The 27,447-nt window shown below is 29.0% G+C and overlaps 1 protein-coding gene across 4 annotated transcripts in view; it reads left to right on the top strand.

The window, feature by feature from the left end:
* Nucleotides 1-18,417: 18,417 nt before the first annotated feature.
* Nucleotides 18,418-27,447, top strand: part of LOC103312144 (retrovirus-related Pol polyprotein from transposon 297) — a 119,799-nt gene continuing 110,769 nt past the window's right edge. Inside the window, exons 1-2 of one of the 4 annotated variants that reach the window (XM_064356685.1) lie at nucleotides 18,418-20,725; nucleotides 20,787-20,972. In XM_064356685.1, the coding sequence (XP_064212755.1) occupies nucleotides 18,815-20,725; nucleotides 20,787-20,828 (1,953 nt within the window). In that variant the 5' untranslated portion in view covers nucleotides 18,418-18,814 and the 3' untranslated portion in view covers nucleotides 20,829-20,972. Of the gene's footprint in view, nucleotides 22,568-27,447 lie in introns of those variants that run through there. The other 3 variants (XM_064356684.1, XM_064356683.1, XM_064356682.1) reach the window with 3 other exon arrangements.

Raw genomic sequence — 27,447 nt, 5'->3', positions numbered from 1 at the left:
AATGCAGCATTATTATTATTATTAATGTTATTGCTATTAATATGACGACTAAAAACGACTCTGAAGACTTTGGTGACTTTTATGTCTTCTCCTTTTTCCTATACTAAAGTGTTAGACTCAATTAATTTAGTTTAATTTTGGTTTTTCAAACATTATATTTTAAAGCAACTTTTTGTTGAAGATTATTTATATCCAACTCTATAACTCGCTTATGGTTGGTCTTACAAAAAAAATGCAAATAACTATTTTGTAGGAAATTTTATCAGCTTTAATTTTGAAAGAAAGATAAAAATTGATAGGAGTAATTGTTTTCGAGATATAAGCAAAAAACCAAAGTAAAAACTGTTACAGTTACTGAACAAAAATGTAATTCAGTTTTCAATGTTTGAGAGGAAGACGAAAATGCAGCATTTAAAAACGGCTCTGAAGACTTCAGCGACTTTTATGTCACCTTTTTTTTCTTCTAATAAAGTATTGGACCCAATAAATTAAGTGTATTTTAAATCACAAAACATTTTCTGTTAAAGCACTTTTTTTTTAAATATTAATAATTTTTAAACTTATATCTCGCTTACGGTTAGTCTTACATGAAAAATGCAAATAACTATTTTGTAGAAAATTTTATCAGCTTTAATTTTGAAAGAAAGATAAAAATTGATAGGAGTAACTGTTTTCGAGATATAAGCAAAAAACCAATAAGAAAACTGTAACTGTTACTGAACAAAAATGTAATTCAGCTTTCAATGTTTGAGACGAAGACGAAAATGCAGCATTTAAAATCGACTCTGAAGACTTTAGTGACTTATATGTCACCTCCTTTTTCTTCTAATAAAGTATTGGACCTAATAAATTAAGTGTATTTTAAATCACAAAACATTTTCTGTTAAAGCACTTTTTTTTTAAATATTAATTATTTTCAAACTTATATCTCGCTTATGGTTAGTCCTACATGAGAAATGCAATAACTATTTTGTAGGAAATTTTATCAGCTTTAATTTTAGTAAAAAGATAAAAATTGATAGGAGTAACTGTTTTCGAGATATAAGCAAGAAACGAAAAAACTGTTACCTTAATTAAGCGATTGCATATAAGCAAATTTAGTACTATTAGTATTATTATTATTAATGTTATTGTTAATAATATGACGACTAAAGACGACTCTGAAACCTTTAGTGACCTTTATGTCTTTTTCTTTTTCCTCTACTAAAGTGTTAGACACAATTAAATTAGTTTATTTCAGTTTTTTAAACATTTTATTTTAAAGCAAATTTTTGTTAAATATTATTCATATCCAACTTTATAACTCGCTTATGGTTAGTCCTACAAGAAAAATGCAAATTACTATTTTGTAGGAAATTTTATCAGCTTTAATTTTAGTAAAAAGATAAAAATTGATAGGAGTAACTGTTTTCGAGATGTAAGCAAGAGACCAAAAAACTGTTACCTTAATTAAGCGCTTGCATATAAGCAAATTTAGTACTAAAAACAACTCTGAAGGCTTTGGTGACTTTTATGTCTTCTCATTTTTCCTCTACTAAAGTGTTAGACCCAATTAATTTAGTTTAATATCGGTTTTTCAAACATTTTATTTTAAAGCAAATTTTTGTTAAAAATTATTTATATCCAACTCTATAACCCGCTTATGGTTGGTCCTACAAAAAAATGCAAATAACTATTTTGTAGGAAATTTTATCAGCTTTAATTTTGAAAAAAAGATAAAAATTGATAGGAGTAACTGTTTTCGAGATATAAGCAAGAAACCAAAAAACTGTTACCTTAATTAAGCGTTTGCATATAAGCAAATTTAGTACTTTTAGTATTATTATTATTAATGTTATTGTTATTAATATGACGACTAAAGACGACTCTGAAACATTTAGTGACTTTTATGTCTTCTCCTTTTTCCTCTACTAAAGTGTTAGACACAATTAATTTAGTTTAATTCCGGTTTTTTAAGCATTTTATTTTAAAGCAAATTTTTGTTAAAGATTATTTATATCCAACTCTATAACTCGCTTATGGTTGGTCCTACAAAAAAATGGAAATAACTATTTTGTAGGAAATTTTATCAGCTTTAATTTTGAAAAAAAGATAAAAATTGATAAGAGTAACTGTTTTTGAGATATAAGCAAGAAACCAAAAAACTGTTACCTTAATTAAGCGCTTGCATATAAGCAAATTTAGTAATATTAGTATTATTATTATTAATGTTATTGTTATTAATTTGACGACTAAAAACGACTCTGAAGACTTTGGTGACTTTTATGTCTTCAGTTTTTTGGTTTCTTGCTTATATCTCGAAAACAGTTACTCCTATCAATTTTTATTGTTTTACTAAAATTAATGCTGATAAAATTTCCTACAAAATAGTTATTTGCATTTCTCATGTAGGACCAACCATAAGCGAGATATAAGTTTGAAAATAATAAATATTTAAAAAAAAAGTGCTTTAACAGAAAATGTTTTGTGATTTAAAATACACTTAATTTATTAGGTCCAATACTTTATTAGAAGAAAAAGTAGGTGACATATAAGTCACTGAAGTCTTCAGAGTCGTTTTTAAATGCTGCATTTTCGACTTCGTCTCAAACATTGAAAACCGAATTACATTTTTGTTCAGTAACTGTAACAGTTTTTACTTTGGTTTTTTGCTTATATCTCGAAAACAATTACTCCTATCAGTTTTTATCTTTCTTTCAAAATTAAAGCGGAAAAAATTTCCTACAAAATAGTTATTTGCATTTCTTTTGTAAGACCAACCATAAGCGAGTTATAGAGTTGGATATAAATAATCTTTAACAAAAATTTGCTTTAAAATAAAATGTTTGAAAAACTAAAATTAAACTAAATTAATTGTGTCTAACACTTTAGTAGAGGAAAAAGGGGAAGACATAAAGGTCACTAAAGTCTTCAGAGTCGTTTTTAGTCGTCATATTAATAACAATAACATTAATAATAATAATACTAATAGTACTAAATTTGCTTGTATGCAAGCGCTTAATTAATGTAACAGTTTTTTGGTTTCTAGCTTATATCTCGAAAACAGTTACTCCTATCAATTTTTTTCTTTTTACTAAAATTAAAGCTGATAAAATTTCCTACAAAATATTTATTTGCATTTTTTATGTACGACTAACCATAAGCGAGATATAAGTTTGAAAATAATTAATATTTAAAAAAAAAGTGCTTTAACAGAAAATGCCTTGTGATTTAAAATACACTTAATTTATTGGGTCCAATACTTTATTAGAAGAAAAAGGAGGTGACATAAAAGTCACTGAAGTCTTCAGAGTCGTTTTTAAATGCTGCATTTTCGTCTTCGTCTCAAACATTGAAAACTGAATTACATTTTTGTTCAGTAACAGTTACAGTTTTCTTATTGGTTTTTTGCTTATATCTCGAAAACAGTTACACCTATCAAATTTTATCTTTCTTTCAAAATTAAAGCTGATAAAATTTCCAACAAAGTAATTGTTTACATTTTTCTTGTAGGACCAAGCATAAGCGAGTTATAGAGATGGATATAAATAATATCTAACAAAAATTTGCTTTAAAATAAAATGTTTGAAAAACTGAAATTAAACTAAATTAATTGTGCCTAACACTTTAGTGGAGGAAAAAGGAGAAGACATAAAAGTCTCTAAAGGTTTCAGAATCGTCTTTAGTCGTCATATTAATAACAATAACATTAATAATAATAAAACTAATAGTACTAAATTTGCTTATATGCAAACGCTGAATTAAGGTAATAGTTTTTTGGTTCCTTGCTTATATCTCGAAAACAGTTACTCCTATCAATTTTTATCTTTTTTTCAAAATTAAAGCTGATAACATTTCCTACAAAATAGTTATTTGCATTTTTTTGTAGGACCAACCATAAGCGAGTTATAGAGTTGGATATAAATAATCTTTAACAAAAATTTGCTTTAAAATAAAATGTTTGAAAAACCGATATTAAACTAAATTAATTGGGTCTAACACTTTAGTATAGGAAAAAGGAGAAGACATAAAAGTCACCAAAGTCTTTAGAGTTGTTTTTAGTACTAAATTTGCTTATATGCAAGCGCTTAATTAAGGTAACAGTTTTTTGGTTTCTTGCTTATATCTCAAAAACAGTTACTCTTATCAATTTTTATCTTTTTTTCAAAATTAAAGCTGATAAAATTTCCTACAAAATAGTTATTTCCATTTTTTTGTAGGACCAACCATAAGCGAGTTATAGAGTTGGATATAAATAATCTTTAACAAAAATTTGCTTTAAAATAAAATGTTTGAAAAACCGATATTAAACTAAATTAATTGGGTCTAACACTTTAGTTGAGGAAAAAGGAGAAGACATAAAAGTCACCAAAGTCTTCAGAGTTGTTTTTAGTACTAAATTTGCTTATATGCAAGCGCTTAATTAAGGTAACAGTTTTTTGGTTTCTTGCTTATATCTCGAAAACAGTTACTCCTATCAATTTTTATCTTTTTACTAAAATTAAAGCTGATAAAATTTCCTACAAAATAGTAATTTGCATTTTTCATGTAGGACTAACCTTAAGCGAGATATAAGTTTGAAAATAATTAATATTTAAAAAAAAGTGCTTTAACAGAAAATGTCTTGTGATTTAAAATACACTTAATTTAATGGGTCCAATACTTTATTAGAAGAAAAAGGAGGTGACATAAAAGTCACTGAAGTCTTCATAGTCGATTTTAAATGCTGTATTTTCGTCTTTGTCTCAAACATTGAAAACTGAATTACATTTTTGTTCAGTAACAGTTACAGTTTTCTTATTGGTTTTTTGCTTATATCTCGAAAACAGTTATTTCTATCAATTTTTATCTTTCTTTCAAAATTAAAGCTGATAAAATTTCCTACAAAATAATTATTTGCATTTTTTTGTAGGACCAACCATAAGCGAGTTATAGAGTTGGATATAAATAATCTTTAACAAAAATTTGCTTTAAAATAAAATGTTTGAAAAACCGATATTAAACTAAATTAATTGGGTCTAACACTTTAGTTGAGGAAAAAGGAGAAGACATAAAAGTCACCAAAGTTTTGAGAGTCGTTTTTAGTCGTCATATTAATAACAATAACATTAATAATAATTATACTAATATTACTAAATTTGTTTATATGCAAGCGCTTAATTAAGGTAACAGTTTCTTGCTTATATCTCGAAAACAGTTACTCCTATCAATTTTTATCTTTTTACTAAAATAAAGCTGATAAAATTTCCTACAAAATAGTTATTTGCATTTTTCATGTAGAACTAACCATAAACGAGATATAAGTTTGAAAATAATTAATAATTAAAAAAAAATGTGCTTTAACAGAAAATGTCTTGTGATTTAAAATACACTTAATTTATTAGGTCCAATACTTTATTAGAAGAAAAAGGAGGTGACAAAAAGGTCACTGAAGTTTTTAGAGTCGTTTGTATATGCTGCATTTTCGTCTTCGTCTCAAACATTGAAAACTGAATTACATTTTTGATCAGTAACTGTTACAGTTTTCACTTTGGTTTTTTGCTTATATCTCGAAAACATTTACTCCTATCAATTTTTATCTTTCTTTCAAATTAAAGCTGATAAAATTTCCTACAAAATAGTTTTTTGCATTTTTTTTGTAGAACCAACCATAAACGAGTTATAGAGTTGGATATAAATAATCTTTAACAAAAATTTGCTTTAAATAAAATGTTTGAAAAACCGAAATTAAACTAAATCAATTAAAACTAACACTTTAGTAGAGGAAAAAGGAGAAGACATAAAAGTCACCAAAGTCTTCAGAGTCGTTTTTAGTCGTCATATTAATAACAATAACATTAATAATAATAATACTAATAGTACTAAATTTGCTTACATGCAAACGCTTAATTCAGGTAACAGTTTTTTGTTTTTTTGCTTATAGCTCGAAAACAGTTACTCCTATAAATTTGACTAATCATAAGCGAAATATAAGTTTGAAAATAATTAATATTTAAAAAAAAAGTGCTTCAACAGAAAATGTCTTGTGATTTAAAATACACTTAATTTATTAGGTCCAATACTTTATTAGAAGAAAAAGGAGGTGACAAAAAGGTCACTGAAGTTTTTAGAGTCGTTTGTATATGCTGCATTTTCGTCTTCGTCTCAAACATTGAAAACTGAATTACATTTTTGATCAGTAACTGTAACAGTTTTCACTTTGGTTTTTTGCTTATATCTCGAAAACATTTACTCTTATCAATTTTTATCTTTCCTTCAAAATTAAAGCTGATAAAATTTCCTACAAAATAGTTATTTGCATTTCTTTTGTAAGACCAACCATAAGCGAGTTATAGAGTTGGATATAAACAATCTTTAATAAAAATTTGCTTTAAAATAAAATGTTTGAAAAACCGAAATTAAACTAAATTAATAGGGTCTAACACTTTAGTAGAGGAAAAAGAAGAAGACATAAAAGTCACCAAAGTCTTCAGAGTCGTTTTTAGTCGTCAAATTAATAACAATAACATTAATAATAATAATATTAATATTACAAAATTTGCTTATATGCAAGCGCTTAATTAAGGTAACAGTTTCTTGCTTATATCTCAAAAACAGTTACTCCTATCAATTTTTATCTTTTTACTAAAATTAAAGCTGATAAAATTTCCAACAAAATAGTTATTAACATTTTTCTTGTAGGACCAAGCATAAACGAGTTATAGAGTTGGACATAAATAATATTTAACAAAAATTTGCTTTAAAATAAAATGTTTGAAAAACCGAAATTAAACTAAATTAATTGGGTCTAACACTTTAGTAGAGGAAAAATGAGAAGACATAAAAGTCACCAAAGTCTTCAGAGTTGTTTTTAGTACTAAATTTGCTTATATGCAAGCGCTTAATTAAGGTAACAGTTTTTTGGTCTCTTGCTTACATCTCCAAATCAGTTACTCCTATCAATTTTTATCTTTTTACTAAAATTAAAGCTGCTAAAATTTTCTACAAAATCGTTATTTGCATTTTTCCTGTAGGACCAACCATATGCGAGTTATAAAGTTGGATATGAATAATATTTAACAAAAATTTGCTTTAAAATAAAATGTTTGAAAAACTGAAATTAAACTAATTTAATTGTGTCTAACACTTTAGTAGAGAAAAAAGGAGAAGACATAAAAGTCACCAAAGTCTTCAGAGTCGTTTTTAGTCGTCACATTAATAACAATAACATTAATAATAATAATACTAATAGTACTAAATTTGCTTACATGCAAACGCTTAATTCAGGTAACAGTTTTTTGTTTTTTTGCTTATAGCTCGAAAACAGTTACTCCTATAAATTTGACTAATCATAAGCGAAATATAAGTTTGAAAATAATTAATATTTAAAAAAAAAGTGCTTTAACAGAAAATGTCTTGTGATTTAAAATACACTTAATTTATTGGGTCCAATACTTTATTAGAAGAAAAAGGAGGTGACAGAAAAGTCACTGAAGTTTTTAGAGTCGTTTGTATATGCTGCATTTTCGTCTTCGTCTCAAACATTGAAAACTGAATTACATTTTTGATCAGTAACTGTAACAGTTTTCACTTTGGTTTTTTGCTTATATCTCGAAAACATTTACTCTTATCAATTTTTATCTTTCCTTCAAAATTAAAGCTGATAAAATTTCCTACAAAATAGTTATTTGCATTTCTTTTGTAAGACCAACCATAAGCGAGTTATAGAGTTGGATATAAACAATCTTTAATAAAAATTTGCTTTAAAATAAAATGTTTGAAAAACCGAAATTAAACTAAATTAATTGGGTCTAACACTTTAGTAGAGGAAAAAGAAGAAGACATAAAAGTCACCAAAGTCTTCAGAGTCGTTTTTAGTCGTCAAATTAATAACAATAACATTAATAATAATAATATTAATATTACAAAATTTGCTTATATGCAAGCGCTTAATTAAGGTAACAGTTTCTTGCTTATATCTCAAAAACAGTTACTCCTATCAATTTTTATCTTTTTACTAAAATTAAAGCTGATAAAATTTCCAACAAAATAGTTATTAACATTTTTCTTGTAGGACCAAGCATAAACGAGTTATAGAGTTGGACATAAATAATATTTAACAAAAATTTGCTTTAAAATAAAATGTTTGAAAAACCGAAATTAAACTAAATTAATTGGGTCTAACACTTTAGTAGAGGAAAAATGAGAAAACATAAAAGTCACCAAAGTCTTCAGAGTTGTTTTTAGTACTAAATTTGCTTATATGCAAGCGCTTAATTAAGGAAACAGTTTTTTGGTTTCTTGCTTATATCTCGAAAACAGTTACTCCTATCAATTTTTATCTTTTTACTAAAATTAAAGCTGCTAAAATTTCCTACAAAATAGTTATTTGCATTTCTCATGTAAGACTAACCATAAGCGAGATATAAGTTTAAAAATTATTAATATTTAAAAAAAAAGTGCTTTAACAGAAAATGTTTTGTGATTTAAAATACACTTAATTTATTGGTCCAATACTTTATTAGAAGAAAAAGGAGGTGACATAAAAGTCGCTGAAGTCTTCAGAGTCGTTTTTAAATGCTGCATTTTCGTCTTCCTCTCAAACATTGAAAACTGAATTACATTTTTGTTCAGTAACTGTAACAGTTTTTACTTTAGTTTTTTGCTTATATCTCGAAAACAATTACTCCTATCAATTTTTATCTTTCTTTCAAAATTAAAGCTGATAAAATTTCCTACAAAATAGTTATTTGCATTTCTTATGTAAGACCAACCATAAGCGAGTTATAGAGTTGGATATAAATAATCTTTAACAAAAATTTGCTTTAAAATATAATGTTTGAAAAACCGAAATTAAACTAAATTAATTGAGTCTAACACTTTAGTATAGGAAAAAGGAGAAGACATAAAAGTCACCAAAGTCTTCAGAGTCGTTTTTAGTCGTCATATTAATAACAATAACATTAATAATAATAATAATGCTGCATTTTCGTCTTCGTCTCAAACATTGAAAACTGAATTACATTTTTGTTCAGTAACAGTTACAGTTTTCTTATTGGTTTTTTGTTTATATCTCGAAAACAGTTACTCCTATCAATTTTTATCTTTCTTTCAAAATCAAAGCTGATAAAATTTCCTACAAAATAGTTATTTGCATTTTTCTTGTAGGACCAACCATAAGCGAGTTATAGAGTTGGATATAAATAATATTTAACAAAAACTTGCTTTAAAATAAAATGTTTGAAAAACTAAAATTAAACTAAATTAATTGTGTCTAACACTTTAGTAGAGAAAAAGGAGAAGACATAAATGTCACTAAAGGTTTCAGAGTCGTCTTTAGTCGTCATATTAATAACAATAACATTAATAATAATAATACTAATAGTACTAAATTTGCTTACATGCAAACGCTTAATTAAGGTAACAGTTTTTTTGTTTCTTGCTTATATCTCGAAAACAGTTACTTATACCAATTTTTAGGAAATTTTATCAGCTTTAATTTTAGCAAAAAGATAAAAATTGATAGGAGTAACTGTTTTCGAGATATAAGCAAGAAACTGTTACCTTAATTAAGCGCTTGCATATAAGCAAATTTAGTAATATTAGTATTATTATTATTAATGTTATTGTTATTAATAGGACGACTAAAGACGAGTCTAAAACATTTAGTGACTTTTATGTCTTCTCCTTTTTCCTCACAATTAATTTAGTTTAATTCCGGTTTTTCAAGCATTCTATTTTTAAGCAAATTTTTGTTAAATATTATTTATATCCAACTCTATAACTCGTTTATGCTTGGTCTTACAAGAAAAATGTAAATAACTATTTTGTTGGAAATTTTATCAGCTTTAATTTTGAAAGAAAGATAAAATTTAATAGAAGTAACTGTTTTTGAGATATAAGCAAAAAACCAATAAGAAAACTGTAACTGTTACTGAACAAAAATGTAACTCAGTTTTCAATGTTTGAGACGAAGACAAAAATGCAGCATTTAAAAACGACTCTGAAGACGTCAGTGACTTTTATGTCACCTCCTTTTTCTTCTAATAAAGTATTGGACCCAATAAATTAAGTGTATTTTAAATCACACGACATTTTCTGTTAAAGCACTTTTTTTTAAGTATTAATTATTTTCAAACTTATATCTCGCTTATGATTAGTCCTACATGAAAAATGCAAATAACTATTTTGTAGGAAATTTTATCAGCTTCAATTTTAGTAAAAAGATAAAAATTGATTGGAGTAACTGTTTTCGAGATATAATCAAGAAACCAAAAAACTGTTACCTTAATTAAGCGTTTGCATATAAGCAAATTTAGTACTATTAGTATTATTATTATTAAAGTTATTGTTATTAATATGACGATTAAAAACGACTCTGAAGACTTTGGTGACTTTTACGTCTCCTCCTTTTTCCTCTACTAAAGTGTTAGACCCAATTAATTTAGTTTAATTTCGGTTTTTCAAACATTTTATTTTAAAGCAAATTTTTGTTAAAGATTATTTATATCCAACTCTATAACTCGCTTATGGTTGGTCCTACAAAAAAAATGCTAAAAACTATTTTGTAGGAAATTTTATCAGCTTTAATTTTGAAGGAAAGATAAAAATTTATAGGAGTAACTGTTTTCGAGATATAAGCAAAAAACCAAAGTAAAAACTGTAACAGTTACTGAACAAAAATGTAATTCAGTTTTCAATGTTTGAGACGAAGACGAAAATGCAGCATTTAAAAACGACTCTGAAGACTTCAGTAACTTTTAAGTCACCTCCTTTTTCTTCTAATAAAGAATTGGACCCAATTAATTAAGTGTATTTTAAATCACAAGACATTTTCTGTTAAAACACTTTTTTTTAATTATTAATTATTTAACTTATATCTCGCTTATGGTTAGTTCTACATGAAAAATGCAAATAACTATTTTGTAGGAAATTTTATCACCTTTAATTTTGGTGAAAAAGTAAAAATTGATAGGAGTAACTGTTTTCGAGATATAAGCAAGAAACTGTTACCTTAATTAAGCGCTTGCATATAAGCAAATTTAGTAATATTAGTATTATTATTATTAATGTTATTGTTATTAATTTGACGACTAAAAACTTGAGACGAAAATGCAGCATTTAAAAACGGCTCTGAAGGCTTCAGTGACTTTTATGTCACCTTCTTTTTCTTCTAATAAAGTATTGGACCCAATAAATTAAGTGTATTTTAAATCACAAGACATTCTCTGTTAAAACACTTTTTTTTAATTATTAATTATTTAACTTATATCTCGCTTATGGTTAGTTCTACATGAAAAATGTAAATAACTATTTTGTAGGAAATTTTATCACCTTTAATTTTGGTGAAAAAGTAAAAATTGATAGGAGTAACTGTTTTCGAGATATAAGCAAAAAACAAAAAAACTGTTACCTTAATTAAGCGCTTGCATATAAGCAAATTTAGTACTACTAGTATTGTTATTATAAATGTTATTGTTATTAATATGACGACTAAAGACAACTCTAAGACTTTTATGACTTTTATGTCTCCTCCTTTTTCCTCTACTAAAGCGTTAGACACAATTAATTTAGTTTAATTTCAGTTTTTCAAACATTTTATTTTAAAGCTAATTTTTGTTAAATATTAAAAACTATAAAATGGCTTAGATTGCCTAAAAACACAGATCACACATGATCTTTTGCATAGAAATGAGAAAACGCTCATGTAACACACAAAATAAGCTCCATTTTTCCTTATTAAAAGTATTATTATTATTATTATTACTTTTGTTACTATTACTATTATTATTATTATTATTAATATTATTATTATTTATATTATTATTATTATTATTATTATTATTATTATTATTATTATTATTATTATTATTATTATTATTATTATTATTATTAACTTTTGTATAGTAAATGTTTTTAAACCAGTTTTAAAATGAGTTATTAATTTTAGACAATTTCTTGCCTAAAAACACAGATCACAGATGATTTCTTGCATAGAAATGAGAAAACACTCATATAACACACAAAATAAGCTTCATTTTTGCTTAGAAAACTAAGCTTACTTTTATTACTATTATTATTTTTATTAATATTATTGTTATTATTATTATTATTTATATTATTATTATTATTATTATTATTATTATTATTATTATTATTAACTTTTGTATAGTAAATGTTTTTATACCAGTTTTAAAATGAGTTATTAATTTTAGACAATTTCTTGCCTAAAAACTCAGATCACAGATGATCTCTTGCATAGAAATGAGAAAACGCTCATATAACACACAAAATAAGCTTCATTTTTGCTTAGAAAACTAAGCTTACTTTAATTACTATTATTATTATTATTATTATTCTTATTATTATTATTATTATTATTATTACTATTATTATTATTATTATTATTATTATTATTATTATTATTATTATTATTTATATTATTATTATTATTACTATTATTATTATTATTATTATTATTATTATTATTAACTTTTGTATAGTAAATGTTTTTATACCAGTTTTAAAATGACTTATTAATTTTAGACAATTTCTTGCCTAAAAACACAGATCACAGATGATTTCTTGCATAGAAATGAGAAAACGCTCATATAACACACAAAATAAGCTTCATTTTTGCTTAGAAAACTAAGCTTACTTTTATTACTATTATTATTTTTATTATTATTATTATTATTATTATTGTTATTATTGTTATTATTATTATTATTACTATTATTAAAAACTTATATTAAACAGACAGAAAACGTCGCATTCTGACACATAAAAACGAATTACGTTATAGACTTGACGAGATCGGCGTATCTCGGACTCTTATAGGACTCTTATAGGGTCAAAAATTATCAGTTTGGATTAAAACAAATTATTTTTGTTGACTCTCAGTCTGAATTGTTCATCAGTTTAAACAAAAACGGCTTATTTTAGACGATCTTTTGCTTTGAACAAGAAAACTTACATCGAACAAACTAAAAACGTATTAATCTGGCATAAAAGAGCAATTTATGTATCACTTTGGATAAAGGCAGCTAATCCTTTTCGTTTCATTGCCTAAAATAGACAAAATTGTTAAAAAATCTAACAAAAACGCTGTATTCTAGCACAAAATACTAATTACATTATAGTTTCGACGAGAATACATTATTTGGAATGATTCTATGCTTCCAAACGAGTAAATTTTTATTAAACAGATGCCAAACATCATGTTTTGTTCTATAAAGACATTTTATATTGCAGTTTGTATTAAAACAAAATATTTTCGTTGATTCTTTGTTAGAAGCAGCAAACCTAACATTAAAGAATCTGAAAACTTTGTATTCGGACACAAACCACCAAATTTCGTATCAGTTTAGACAAAAGCGGTTGATTTTCGACAATATTTTGCTTTCAACAAGAAAACTTATATCAAACTGACTAAAAACGTCTTATTTTAGCACAAAACAAAAGATTTGCGTTATAGTCTTAAAGCTGACCAGACGCTCACTCTGCGACAGAGCGATAAATACTAAATTTTCACTGCGCCGCGCCGCCGCGATACCAGCTGCTGCTGCTATAGAGGGGCGAGCGCTATCTTATACTGCCGCGATAAGATATAATTATGCGTATCTAATGACGGATATTAACGAATTAAACAAGAATAACTTACCGAAATCGCAAAAATAGTAATTTCCGGAGGAACTAACACCAATTATATACACCTAGATATCAAATTCAATAATTAACACTAAGAATTAACCACTGAAAATGAATTTTAAAGATAAGAGCACGCAGAGACACGACTGTATTCTCATAATCATAATCATAATCATATTATTATTATTATTGTTATTATTATTTCTTTTATTACTATTATTATTATTATTATTATTATTATTATTATTAACTTTTGTATAGTAAATGTTTTTATACCAGTTTTAAAATGAGTTATTAATTTTAGACAATTTCTTGCCTAAAAACACAGATCACAGATGATTTCTTGCATAGAAATGAGAAAACACTCATATAACACACAAAATAAGCTTCATTTTTGCTTAGAAAACTAAGCTTACTTTTATTACTATTATTATTATTTTAATTATTATTATTATTATTAATATTTTTATTATTATTATTATTATTATTATTATTATTATTATTATTATTATTATTATTATAATTATTATTATTAAAAACCGATTATAACTTTTGTATAGTATTGTTTTTATACCAGTTTTAAAATGAGTGATTAATTTTAGCCAATTTCTTGCCTAAAAACACAGATCACACATGATCTTTTGCATAGAAATGAGAAAACGCTCATATAACACAAAATAAGCTTCATTTTTGCTTAGAAAACTAAGCTTACTTTTATTACTACTATTATTATTATTTTTATTATTATTATTATTATTACTATTATTTTTATTATTATTATTACTATTATTATTATTATTATTATTATTATTATTATTATTATTATTAATAATATTTTTAACTTTTGTATAGTAAATGTTTTTATACCAGTTTTAAAATGAGTTATTAATTTTAGACAATTTCTTGCCTAAAAACACAGATCACAGATGATCTCTTGCATAGAAATGAGAAAACGCTCAGATAACATAAAATAAGCATCATTTTTGCTTAGAAAAACTAAGCTTTAATTTAGAAAGAAATTCATTATTATAAGTATTATTATCATTATTATTATTATTATTATTATTATTATTTCTTTTATTACTATTATTATTATTATTATTATTATTAACTTTTGTATAGTAAATGTTTTTATACCAGTTTTAAAATGAGTTATTAATTTTAGACCATTTCTTGCCTAAAAACACAGATTACAGATGATTTCTTGCATAGAAATGAGAAAACGCTCATATAACACAAAATAAGCTTCATTTTTGCTTAGAAAACTAAGCTTATTTTTATTACTATTATTATTTTTATTATTATTATTATTATTATTATTATTATTATTATTATTATTATTATTATTATTATTATTATTATTATTATTATTATTATTGTTATTATTATTATTATTATTATTATTATTAAAAACTTATATTAAACAGACAGAAAACGTCGTATTCTGACACAAAAAAACGAATTACGTTATAGACTTGACGAGAACGGCGTATCTCGGACTCTTATAGGACTCTTATAGGGTCTAAAAGTATCAGTTTGGATTAAAATAAATTATTTTTGTTGACTCTCAGTCTGAATTGTTCATCAGTTCAAACAAAAACGGCTTATTTTAGACGATCTTTTGCTTTAAACAAGAAAACTTACATCGAACAGACTAAAAACGTATTAATCTGGCATAAAAGAGCAATTTATGTATCACTTTAGATAAAGGCAGCTAATCCTTTTCGTTTCATTGCTTAAAATAGACAAAATTGTTAATAAATCTAACAAAAACGCTGTATTCTAGCACAAAATACTAATTACATTATAGTTTTGACGAGAATACCTTATTTGGAATGATTCTATGCTTCCAAACGAGTAAATTTTTGTTAAACAGATGCCAAACATCATGTTTTGTCCTATAAAGACATTTTATATTGCAGTTTGTATTAAAACAAAATATTTTCGTTGATTCTTTGTTAGAAGCAGCAAACCTAACATTAAAGAATCTGAAAACTTTGTATTCGGACACAAACCACCGAATTTTGTATCAGTTTAGACAAAAACGGTTGATTTTCGACAATATTTTGCTTTGAACAAGAAAACTTATATCAAACTGACTAAAAACGTCTTATTTTAGCACAAAACAAAAGATTTGCGTTATAGTCTTAAAGCTGATTCATGCCACAGTTTGGATAAAAACCAATTATTTTTGTTAATTCATTGTTACAAACAAGAAACCTTACATCAAAGAAACTGAAAACCCCTTATTCAGGCACAGAAATTCGAATTACGTTTCAGTCTAGACAAAAGCTGCTTATTTTAGACGATCCTTTGTTTTAAACACGAAAACTTACATTAAAAAGATTAAAAACGTCTTATTCTGGCTGAAAACTGCAAATTATATATTACTCTAGATAAAAGCAATTTATCCTGATTACTCCTTTACTTAGAATAGAGTAAACTTGTATAAAATTTAATAAAAACTTTAAATTTAGTCTCAAAGAAATAATTTACGTTATAGTTTTGACCAGCACTGTTTATTTCAAACGAATTTATGATTCGAAACTAATGAACTTTTATGGGGCAGATGCAAAACCACATATTACCATATAAAGCGTTGTTTTAAAGCAAAGTATTACCTTTTGCAACAAGAAATTTCACGTCAAAGAAACTGAAAACTTCGTGTCTTCGCAAATCTTTTGTTTTGTGCTAAAATAAGACGTTTTTAGTCAGTTTGATGTAAGTTTTCTTGTTGAAAGCAAAATATTGTCGAAAATCAACCGTTTTTGTCTAACTGATACAAAATTCGGTGGTTTGTGTCCGAATACAAAGTTTTCAGATTCTTTAATGTTAGGTTTGCTGCTTCTAACAAAGAATCAACGAAAATATTTTGTTTTAATACAAACTGCAATATAAATGTCTTTATAGGACAAAACATGATATTTGGCATCTGTTTAATAAAAATTTACTCGTTTGGAAGCATAGAATCATTCCAAATAAGGTATTCTCGTCAAAACTATAATGTAATTAGTATTTTGTGCTAGAATACAGCGTTTTTGTTAGATCTTTTAACAATTTTGTCTATTTTAGGCAATGAAACGAATAGGATTAGCTGCCTTTATCTAAAGTGATACATAAATTGCTCTTTTATGCCAGATTAATACGTTTTTAGTCTGTTCGATGTAAGTTTTCTTGTTCAAAGCAAAAGATCGTCTAAAATAAGCCGTTTTTGTTTGAACTGATGAACAATTCAGACTGAGAGTCAACAAAAATAATTTGTTTTAATTTAAACTGATACTTTTTGACCCTATAAGAGTCCTACAAGAGTCCGAGATACGCCGTTCTCGTCAAGTCTATAACGTAATTCGTTTTTTTGTGTCAGAATACGACGTTTTCTGTCTGTTTAATATAAGTTTTTAATAATAATAATAATAATAATGATAATAATAATAATAATAATAATAATAATAATAATAATAATAATAATAATAATAATAATAAAAATAATAACAATAATAATAATTATAATAAAAATAATAATAATTGTAATAAAAGTAAGCTTAGTTTTCTAAGCAAAAATGAAGCTTATTTTGTGTGTTATATGAGTGTTTTCTCATTTCTATGCAAGAAATCATCTGTGATCTGTGTTTTTTGGGAAGAAATTGTCTAAAATTAATAACCCATTTTAAAACTGGTATAAAAACATTTACTATTCAAAAGTTAATAATAATAATAATAATAATAATAATAATAATAATAATAATAATAATAATAATAATAATAATAATTATAATAATAATATTAACAATAATAATAATAATAATAGTAATAGTAACAAAAGTAATAATAATAATAATGTTAAGTGAAGGGGGCGCTGCTGGTGAAATTGGCGGGAAATGATGACGCGTGAGGCGCGTACGGGCAACGCCTAGTTAGTTGGAAGGACACGGTGGAAGTGTCAATGTCGTTGTTGGATCTAATTTACTAATAAATTAGTTTTTGGGTGAATTCCGAGTTTCATTTACAGAGCAGCGGTGGGATGTTGCTCAAATAATCGTTTCCGATAGAGAGTGGTGAATTGTGGTGATTTTGTGAGGAATTTGTGGGTCGCCAAGGCAAGGGCCAAAAATTGAAGTTTTGGGAATCTGTACCGTTTCATTCGTAACAAAATTGTGTTTTACGACTTGAAATCGAACAAATCAATCGGGTGCTAGCCGAATTTATCTGGTTTTTCTGATTTCTGACGAGTTCTAGGAGTTACGCAACCACACGCTGTCAATTTTCGTTTGGGTGTGGCTCAAAAGGCGCGAAAAGTTTTCTGGTGAGATTTTCGCAATGGGGCGTCACAGGTACCGAGGAAATGTGGACTCGGACGACTCGGACTCAAGTGACGATGAGCCACGGCCGAAAAGGTCCGCGCCTGGGGTCTCCAGTACAGTAAATTCACCCCCAGTTTCGGCCGAGTCCGCTAGAATCGCGAGACTTGAGCAACTCGTGGAAAACTTGAATCGACGTTTGCTAAACCGCAATTTTGAGCACACATCAGGACAAGTTGGCATTAAAAGTGACCTGATTCCTGAATTCGCTTCAGGAAACCCCAATTTTAGTACCACTAAGTGGTTGCATAAAATTGACCAGTTGGCTCTCGTGAACGGTTGGGACGAACGTACAACGATTTACGGCATGATAAGTCGACTCAAGGGGTTGGCCAAGGAGTGGTACGACAATCTCGATCCCTCAGCATACGACCGAAGCTGGGATGAATGGAAACGTTTGTTACAAGCCACCTTCCCCGATCACCACGATTATGCTTCCACACTTCGTAAGCTAGTGAATAGGGTGAAGGAAGACGGCTTGTGACATAACAGGAACGAATGCAGTCTCCTGTCTTATTGATGGAATCACTGACGTGACTCTCAGAAATGGGGCTAGAGCAGGGCGTTACGTTACACCCGAAAGCTTGTACGCTGAGTATTTGTCGACTCTGAGATCCGAAGGTGACAAGCGGGATACGCTCGCAAAGCAGGCGCCTCGGGAAAGGAGGAGGTTCCTTCCAAGTCGAGTCGAAGCACAAAAACTGTATTCGTCAGTTCGGTGTTACAATTGTCGTAATCGAGGACATGTTGCGACAAAGTGCCCGAAACCAAGAATTGAGTGCAAGAAATGTGGTCGCATTGGACATGTGGATGCTGAGTGCCGACGTGGTAACTTAGTAAAAGAAAACATGTCTAAGCAGGCACTAACGACAAGTGTAGCTGACGCAAGTAATAATAAGAATTATTACATAGACATTAAGGTCAATGGTAAGCCGACGCGAGCTTACATTGACTCAGGAGCTGAACCGGTCCTTGTCAAGCAAAGTGTTGCTAGAGAATTGGGACTGATGTGGCAGCCAAGTTTACATTTGATTCGTGGTTATGGCCAGGGAATCACCAAAGTGCATGGGGAAGTCGAAGTAGAGCTAGAAGTGGATCTTGTCAAGGCAAACGTAAAAGCTTTGATCGTCGAAGACAGTGCACAACGTGTGCCTGTCATAGTGGGACAGACCTTCCTGAATGCGGGTGCTAATACGATTATAGCAAATGAGGAAGCTGTGAGAGTAGTTGACGGAAACAACGAATCGATCCAAGCATTTCTAGGCCAACTTCCGACACGAAAAGTTGCACTTTGGGCGGAAGAGGAAACAGTGATCCCTCCTCAATCCATTGGTTGCATACGAATCAAGGCAAAAGACGATGGGTGGAAAGGAGCTTATTACGTTGAAGGGTGTCAACGTCCGAGACCAGGGTTCGAACACGTTGTTCATCGGTGTGTCACATCTGATGGAGGCCTAGTGACCGTTCGCAATCTATCGCACCAAGATCTGGTCTATCGAAAGGCGCAAATCGTTGCGAGAGCTGAGCCTTGCGAGCAGGAAAGGACAGCTACGACGGTGAGTGTGTTTTCTCTGGGGAAGGTTGAGGTAAAGAGTTTTCAACGGTGGGAACTTCTTACACAAGTCAATAAGAATCTAGACCCGGCTCAGTTCGAGCAATTGTTACAACTCGTTAACGAATTTCGAGATTGTTTTGCACGAAATGTAGCGGAAATAGGTGCCACAACTGCGGCAGAAATGAAGCTAACTTTGACTGATGATAAACCTGTAGTTTATCGTCCTTATCGGTTATCGCATCACGAAAGAAGAATTGTTCGAGATATAGTAAATGACTTGTTAGGTAGCGGAGTCATACGAGAATCAGACTCGCCATATTCGAGTCCCATACTGTTGGTGCGGAAGAAAGATGGGCAACACCGTATGTGTGTTGACTATCGGCAATTAAATTCGAAAACAATCAAAGATCGCTTTCCGTTACCACGAGTAGACGAACATTTGGATAAACTAAACGGTGCAAAGTTTTTCACCACACTAGATCTCGCGAGTGGGTACTATCAGATCCCAATGGCCACCGAATCGATTCCAAAGACAGCATTTGTTACGCCTGATGGGCATTACGAGTTTGTCCGTATGCCTTTTGGTCTAGCCAACGCTCCGGCAGTTTTTCAGCGGGCTATGAATAAGATGTTGGATCCATTACGGTTTCAAACCGCTTTTTGTTACATAGCTGATCTTCTGATACCTTCCAAAGACTTTGAAACAGGTGTTAACAATTTAAGAACGGTGTTTCAATTGCTTCTACAGTTCGGATTGACTCTAAAGCTAAGTAAATGTTGCTTCTTTGGAAATCAAATAGAGTATTTAGGGCATGAGATCAGTGCGGAAGGCATTAAGCCAGACGAGACAAAAATCAAAGCGGTGACAGCTTTTCAAAAACCAACAGACGTACACAAACTTAGGCAATTCTTAGCAAACAGTTTGACGAGTCTCCTAAAGAAAGGCAGTACACTTGTTTGGGAAGAAGCACAAGAGCGGGCTTTTCAGACTTTAAAAGACATCTTGACGAGCAGACCAGTTCTTGCAATTTATGACGCGGAAGCTGAAACGGAGTTACACACTGACGTTTCTAAAGTTGGAATTGGTGGCATTCTGTTGCAACGACAAGGTAATGGATCTTTGCGTCCAGTTATGTTTTTCAGCCGACAGACGACCAAAGAGGAACAAAGGTACCACTCGTACGAGCTAGAAACGCTAGCGGTGGTCTGTTCTCTCAAACATTATCGAGTATACTTGTTGGGGCTTCAATTCAAAGTGATCACAGACTGTAATGCTTTACGAACAACCCTTACCAAGAGAGATTTGATTCCACGAATTGGGAGATGGTGGTTGTTGACTTCTGAGTTCGACTTTACTGTAGAATACAGACCTGGCAGTAAAATGAGTCACGTTGACGCTTTGAGTAGAAATCCGGTATTAGATCCTTCGGAGCCTTCAGTGGAAGTCTTGCATATTAATGTTAACGATGATGATTGGATTTTAGCTGTTCAAATGAAGGATGCGAGATGCGCATTGTTGAAGGAAATATTGGAAAAATCACCGACGAACGCTGAAGAGCGTGCCATTCACAAAGAGTATAAACTAAAAGATGGTCGAGTATTCAAACAGACTGAGTCAGGATTAAAATGGGTCGTACCAAAAGCGGTAAGACGCCAGATTTTATTAGCACACCACGATGGAATTGGCCATTTATCGAATGAGAAAACTTTGGCATCTGTGTCGAAATCTTATTGGTTTCCTTCAATGCGGAGGTATGTTCATAAATATATTTCTAGCTGCTTGGAGTGTCTCTACAATAAGGAAGCCGGAGGAAAGCAGCCAGGATTTTTGAATCCCATACCTAAGAATTCGCAACCATTTGACACATTGCACATGGATCATTTGGGACCATTTGTAAAGAGCAAATCACATAATTCTTATCTTTTAGCTATTATCGATGCATTTACTAAATTTGTCTTTCTCAGGGCCGTGCCTAATACTAAGGTGGGCCCTGTTTTATCATTTTTAGCTTCTCTTACAGGAATGTTTGGTGTACCTAAACGTATAATAGCCGATCGTGGGGCTTGTTTTTCTAGCAAAAAGTTTAAGACACATTGTACCGATTTAAACGTTAAATTAGTACTAACCGCGACTGCCACACCACGGGCTAATGGCCAGGTGGAGCGATTAAATCGTACGATTTTATCTCAGCTTGCTGCTAGCTCGAGAGAAGAAGAGAAATGGGATGACTTTGTGAGTAGAATTAGTTGGGGTATTAATTCTACGCCGAATTCGACTACGGGCAAAAGTCCATACGAATTGTTGTTGGGGTATACACCTCGACATGCTAATGACTCAATCCTCACCAACGTGGTGACAGAGGGTGTTCATGATGGTGATTTGCCACGGACACGAGCAGACGTTGCTCAGCGTGTCGAAAAGGAACAGCAGAAGCAAAAAGAGCGTTATGACAAGCGACGCTGTGCCCCAAAGAGATTTAATGCAGGTGATCTCGTGTTGGTACGCACCACGCGAGCTTCAAACGAGGGCAAAAGTCGGAAGCTGTTACCTAAATATTCGGGACCGTACCGAATTCAGAAAGTGCTCGACTACGATAGGTATGTCGTGACGGACATGCCGGGGGCGACGCGTTCCCAAAAACGATATGAGGGTGTCCATTCAGTGGACAAATTGAGACATTACGTTGTCGCCACGACGAGTGGAGACGAAACAATGGACGATGTCAGTGACGAATGACTGAGTTCGCTGTGAAGCTGAGTGAAGTTCAACGTGAACTCACGATTTTGGGCCCAAATGTTGTTTTTAAGCGCTTTACGTTGAAACTCATGAGTTAATGATTTGTTATTGTTGTTCTTGTTCTTGTTCTTGTTATTGTTCTTCTACTTATTGTTGAGGTTACTGATCTTGTTGGTGTTGGTGTTCTTATTGTTGTTGTTGGTGTTCTTATTGTTGTTGTTCTTAATTAATTCTCAACGTGAGAAAAGCGATGATAATTATTTTCAGATTCATTCTCAACGTGAGAAACACGATTATGATTATTTTCAGGTTGTTTATAAATAGTTCTTAAGTGGGACTCGGGCTGTAGATGATACTACGGCTCGGATACATGGTACTGGTTAATTACTTGTTTTAGAAACACCGGTGGTTCCCCGAGGACGTGGAACACGGAAGCGTGGCCGACTGTTAAGTGAAGGGGGCGCTGCTGGTGAAATTGGCGGGAAATGATGACGCGTGAGGCGCGTACGGGCAACGCCTAGTTAGTTGGAAGGACACGGTGGAAGTGTCAATGTCGTTGTTGGATCTAATTTACTAATAAATTAGTTTTTGGGTGAATTCCGAGTTTCATTTACAATAATACTTTTAATAAGGAAAAATGAATCTTATTTTGTGTGTTACATGAGCGTTTTCTCATTTCTATGCAAAAGATCATGTGTGATCTGTGTTTTTAGGCAATCTAAGCCATTTTATAGTTTTTAATATTCAACAAAAATTTGCTTTAAAATAAAATGTTTGAAAAACTGAAATTAAACTAAATTAATTGTGTCTAACACTTTAGTAGAGGAAAAAAGAGAAGACATAAAAGTCACTAAAGTCTTAGAGTTGTCTTTAGTCGTCATATTAATAACAATAACATTTATAATAACAATACTAGTAGTACTAAATTTGCATATATGCAAGCGCGTAATTAAGATAACAGTTTTTTTGTTTTTTGCTTATATCTCGAAAACAGATACTCCTATCAATTTTTACCTTTTCACCAAAATTAAAGGTGATAAAATTTTCTACAAAATAATTATTTGCATTTTTCATGTAGAACTAACCATAAGCGAGATATAAGTTTGAAAATAATTAATAATTAAAAAAAAATGTGTTTTAACAAAAAATGTCTTGTGATTTAAAATACACTTAATTTATTGGGTAATTAGAAGAAAAAGGAGGTGACAGTAAATGCTGCATTTTCGTCTTCGTCTCAAACATTGAAAACTGAATTACATTTTTGTTCAGTAACTGTCGTCGAAGACGAAAATGCAGCATTTAAAAACGACTTTAAAAACTTCAGTGACTTTTGTGTCATCTCCTTTTTCCTCTACTAAAGTGTTAATTTATTTTAGTTTAATTTCAGTTTTTCAAACATTTTATTTTAAAGTAAATTTTTGTTAAATTTTAATTATATCCAACTCTATAACTCGCTTATGGTTGGTCCTACAAGAAAAATGCAAACAACTATTTTGTAGGAAATTTTATCAGCTTTAATTTTGAATGAAAGATAAAAATTGATAGGAGTAACTGTTTTCGAGATATAAGCAAAAACCAAAGTGAAAACTGTAACAGTTACTGAACAAAAATGTAATTCAGTTTTCAATGTTTGAGAGGAAGACAAAAATGCAGCATTTACTGTCACCTCATTTTTCTTCTAATTAAGTATTGGACCCAATAAATTAAGTGTATTTTAAATCACAAGACATTTTCTGTTGAAGCACTTTTTTTTAATTTTAATTATTTTCAAACTTATATCTCGCTTATGGTTAGTCCTACATGAAAAATGCAAATAACTATTTTGTAGAAAATTTTATCAGCTTTAATTTTAGTAAAAAGATAAAAATTGATAGGAGTAACTGTTTTCGAGATATAAGCAAGAAACCAAAAAACTGTTACCTTAATTAAGCGCTTGCCAACTAAATTAAGTGTATTTTAAATCACAAGGCATTTTCTGTTAAAGCACTTTTTTTTAAATATTAATTATTTTCAAACTTATATCTCGCTTATGGTTAGTCCTACATGAAAAATGCAAACTACTATTTTGTAGGAAATTTTATCAGCTTTAATTTTATTAAAAAGATAAAAATTGATTGGAGTAACCGTTTTCGAGATATAAGCAAGAAACCCAAAAACTGTTACCTTAATTAAGCGTTTGCATATAAGCAAATTTAGTACTTTTAGTATTATTATTATTTATGTTATTGTTATTAATATGACGACTAAAGACAACTATAAGACTTTATTGACTTTTATGTCTCCTTCTTTTTCCTCTACTAAAGTGTTAGACACAATTAATTTAGTTTAATTTCAGTTTTTTAAACATTTTATTTTAAAGCAAATTTTTGTTAAAGATTATTTATATCCAACTCTATAACTCGCTTATGGTTGGTCTTACAAAAGAAATGCAAATAACTATTTTGTTGGAAATTTTATCAGCTTTAATTTTGAAAAAAAAATAAAAATTGACAGGAGTAATTGTTTTCGAGATATAAGCAAAAAACCAAAGTGAAAATTGTTACAGTTACTGAACAAAAATGTAATTCAGTTTTCAATGTTTGGGACGAAGACGAAAATGCAGCATTTAAAAACGACTCTGAAGACTTCAGCGACTTTTATGTCACCTCCTTTTTCTTCTAATAAAGTATTGGACCCAATAAATTAAGTGTATTTTAAATCACAAGACATTTTCTGTTAAAGCACTTTTTTTTAAATATTAATTATTTTCAAACTTATATCTCGCTTATGGTTAGTCCTACATGAAAAATGCAAATTACTATTTTGTAGGAAATTTTATCAGCTTTAATTTTAGTAAAAAGATAAAAATTAATATAAGTAACTGTTTTCGAGATATAAGCAAGAAACCAAAAAACTGTTACCTTAATTAAGCGCTTGCATATAAGCAAATTTAGTACTATTAGTATTATTATTATTAATGTTATTGTTATTAATATGACGACTAAAGACGACTCTGAAACCTTTAGTGACATTTATGTCTTCTCCTTTTTCCTCTACTAAAGTGTTAGACACAATTAATTTAGTTTAATTTCAGTATTTCAAATATTTTATTTTAAAGCAAATTTTTGTTAAATATTATTTATATCTATTTCTATAACTCGCTTATGCTTGGTCCTACAAGAAAAATGCAAATAACTATTTTGTAGGAAATTTTATCGGCTTTAATTTTGAAGGAAAGATAAAAATTTATAGGAGTAACTGATTTCGAGATATAAGCAAAAAACCAAAGTGAAAACTGTAACAGTTACTGAACAAAAATGTAATTCAGTTTTCAATGTTTGGGACGAAGACGAAAATGCAGCATTTAAAAACGACTCTGAAGACTTCAGCGACTTTTATGTCACCTCCTTTTTCTTCTAATAAAGTATTGGACCCAATAAATTAAGTGTATTTTAAATCACAAGACATTTTCTGTTAAAGCACTTTTTTTTAAATATTAATTATTTTCAAACTTATATCTCGCTTATGGTTAGTCCTACATGAAAAATGTAAATTACTATTTTGTAGGAAATTTTATCAGCTTTAATTTTAGTTAAAAGATAAAAATTGATAGGAGTAACTGTTTTCGAGATATAAGCAAGAAACCAAAGAACTGTTACCTTAATTAAGTGTTTGCATGTAAGCAAATTTAGTACTATTAGTATTATTATTATTAATGTTATTGTTATTAATATGACGACTAAAGACGACTCTGAAACCTTTAGTGACATTTATGTCTTCTCCTTTTTCTTCTACTAAAGTGTTAGACACAATTAATTTAGTTTAATTTTAGTTTTTCAAACATTTTATTTTAAAGCAAATTTTTGTTAAAGATTATTTATATCCAACTCTATAACTCGCTTATGGTTGGTCTTACAAAAGAAATGCAAATAACTATTTTGTTGGAAATTTTATCAGCTTTAATTTTGAAAAAAAAATAAAAATTGACAGGAGTAATTGTTTTCGAGATATAAGCAAAAAACCAAAGTGAAAATTGTTACAGTTACTGAACAAAAATGTAATTCAGTTTTCAATGTTTGGGACGAAGACGAAAATGCAGCATTTAAAAACGACTCTGAAGACTTCAGCGACTTTTATGTCACCTCCTTTTTCTTCTAATAAAGTATTGGACCCAATAAATTAAGTGTATTTTAAATCACAAGACATTTTCTGTTAAAGCACTTTTTTTTAAATATTAATTATTTTCAAACTTATATCTCGCTTATGGTTAGTCCTACATGAAAAATGCAAATTACTATTTTGTAGGAAATTTTATCAGCTTTAATTTTAGTAAAAAGATAAAAATTAATATAAGTAACTGTTTTCGAGATATAAGCAAGAAACCAAAAAACTGTTACCTTAATTAAGCGCTTGCATATAAGCAAATTTAGTACTATTAGTATTATTATTATTAATGTTATTGTTATTAATATGACGACTAAAGACGACTCTGAAACCTTTAGTGACATTTATGTCTTCTCCTTTTTCCTCTACTAAAGTGTTAGACACAATTAATTTAGTTTAATTTCAGTATTTCAAATATTTTATTTTAAAGCAAATTTTTGTTAAATATTATTTATATCTATTTCTATAACTCGCTTATGCTTGGTCCTACAAGAAAAATGCAAATAACTATTTTGTAGGAAATTTTATCGGCTTTAATTTTGAAGGAAAGATAAAAATTTATAGGAGTAACTGATTTCGAGATATAAGCAAAAAACCAAAGTGAAAACTGTAACAGTTACTGAACAAAAATGTAATTCAGTTTTCAATGTTTGGGACGAAGACGAAAATGCAGCATTTAAAAACGACTCTGAAGACTTCAGCGACTTTTATGTCACCTCCTTTTTCTTCTAATAAAGTATTGGACCCAATAAATTAAGTGTATTTTAAATCACAAGACATTTTCTGTTAAAGCACTTTTTTTTAAATATTAATTATTTTCAAACTTATATCTCGCTTATGGTTAGTCCTACATGAAAAATGCAAATTACTATTTTGTAGGAAATTTTATCAGCTTTAATTTTAGTTAAAAGATAAAAATTGATAGGAGTAACTGTTTTCGAGATATAAGCAAGAAACCAAAGAACTGTTACCTTAATTAAGTGTTTGCATGTAAGCAAATTTAGTACTATTAGTATTATTATTATTAATGTTATTGTTATTAATAT

This window comes from Tribolium castaneum, chromosome 5, assembly GCF_031307605.1.
Source record: "Tribolium castaneum strain GA2 chromosome 5, icTriCast1.1, whole genome shotgun sequence".
NCBI lineage: Eukaryota > Metazoa > Arthropoda > Insecta > Coleoptera > Tenebrionidae > Tribolium > Tribolium castaneum.
The sequence above is the reverse complement of the archived record's forward strand: the minus strand, read 5'-3'. Positions and strand labels throughout refer to the sequence as shown.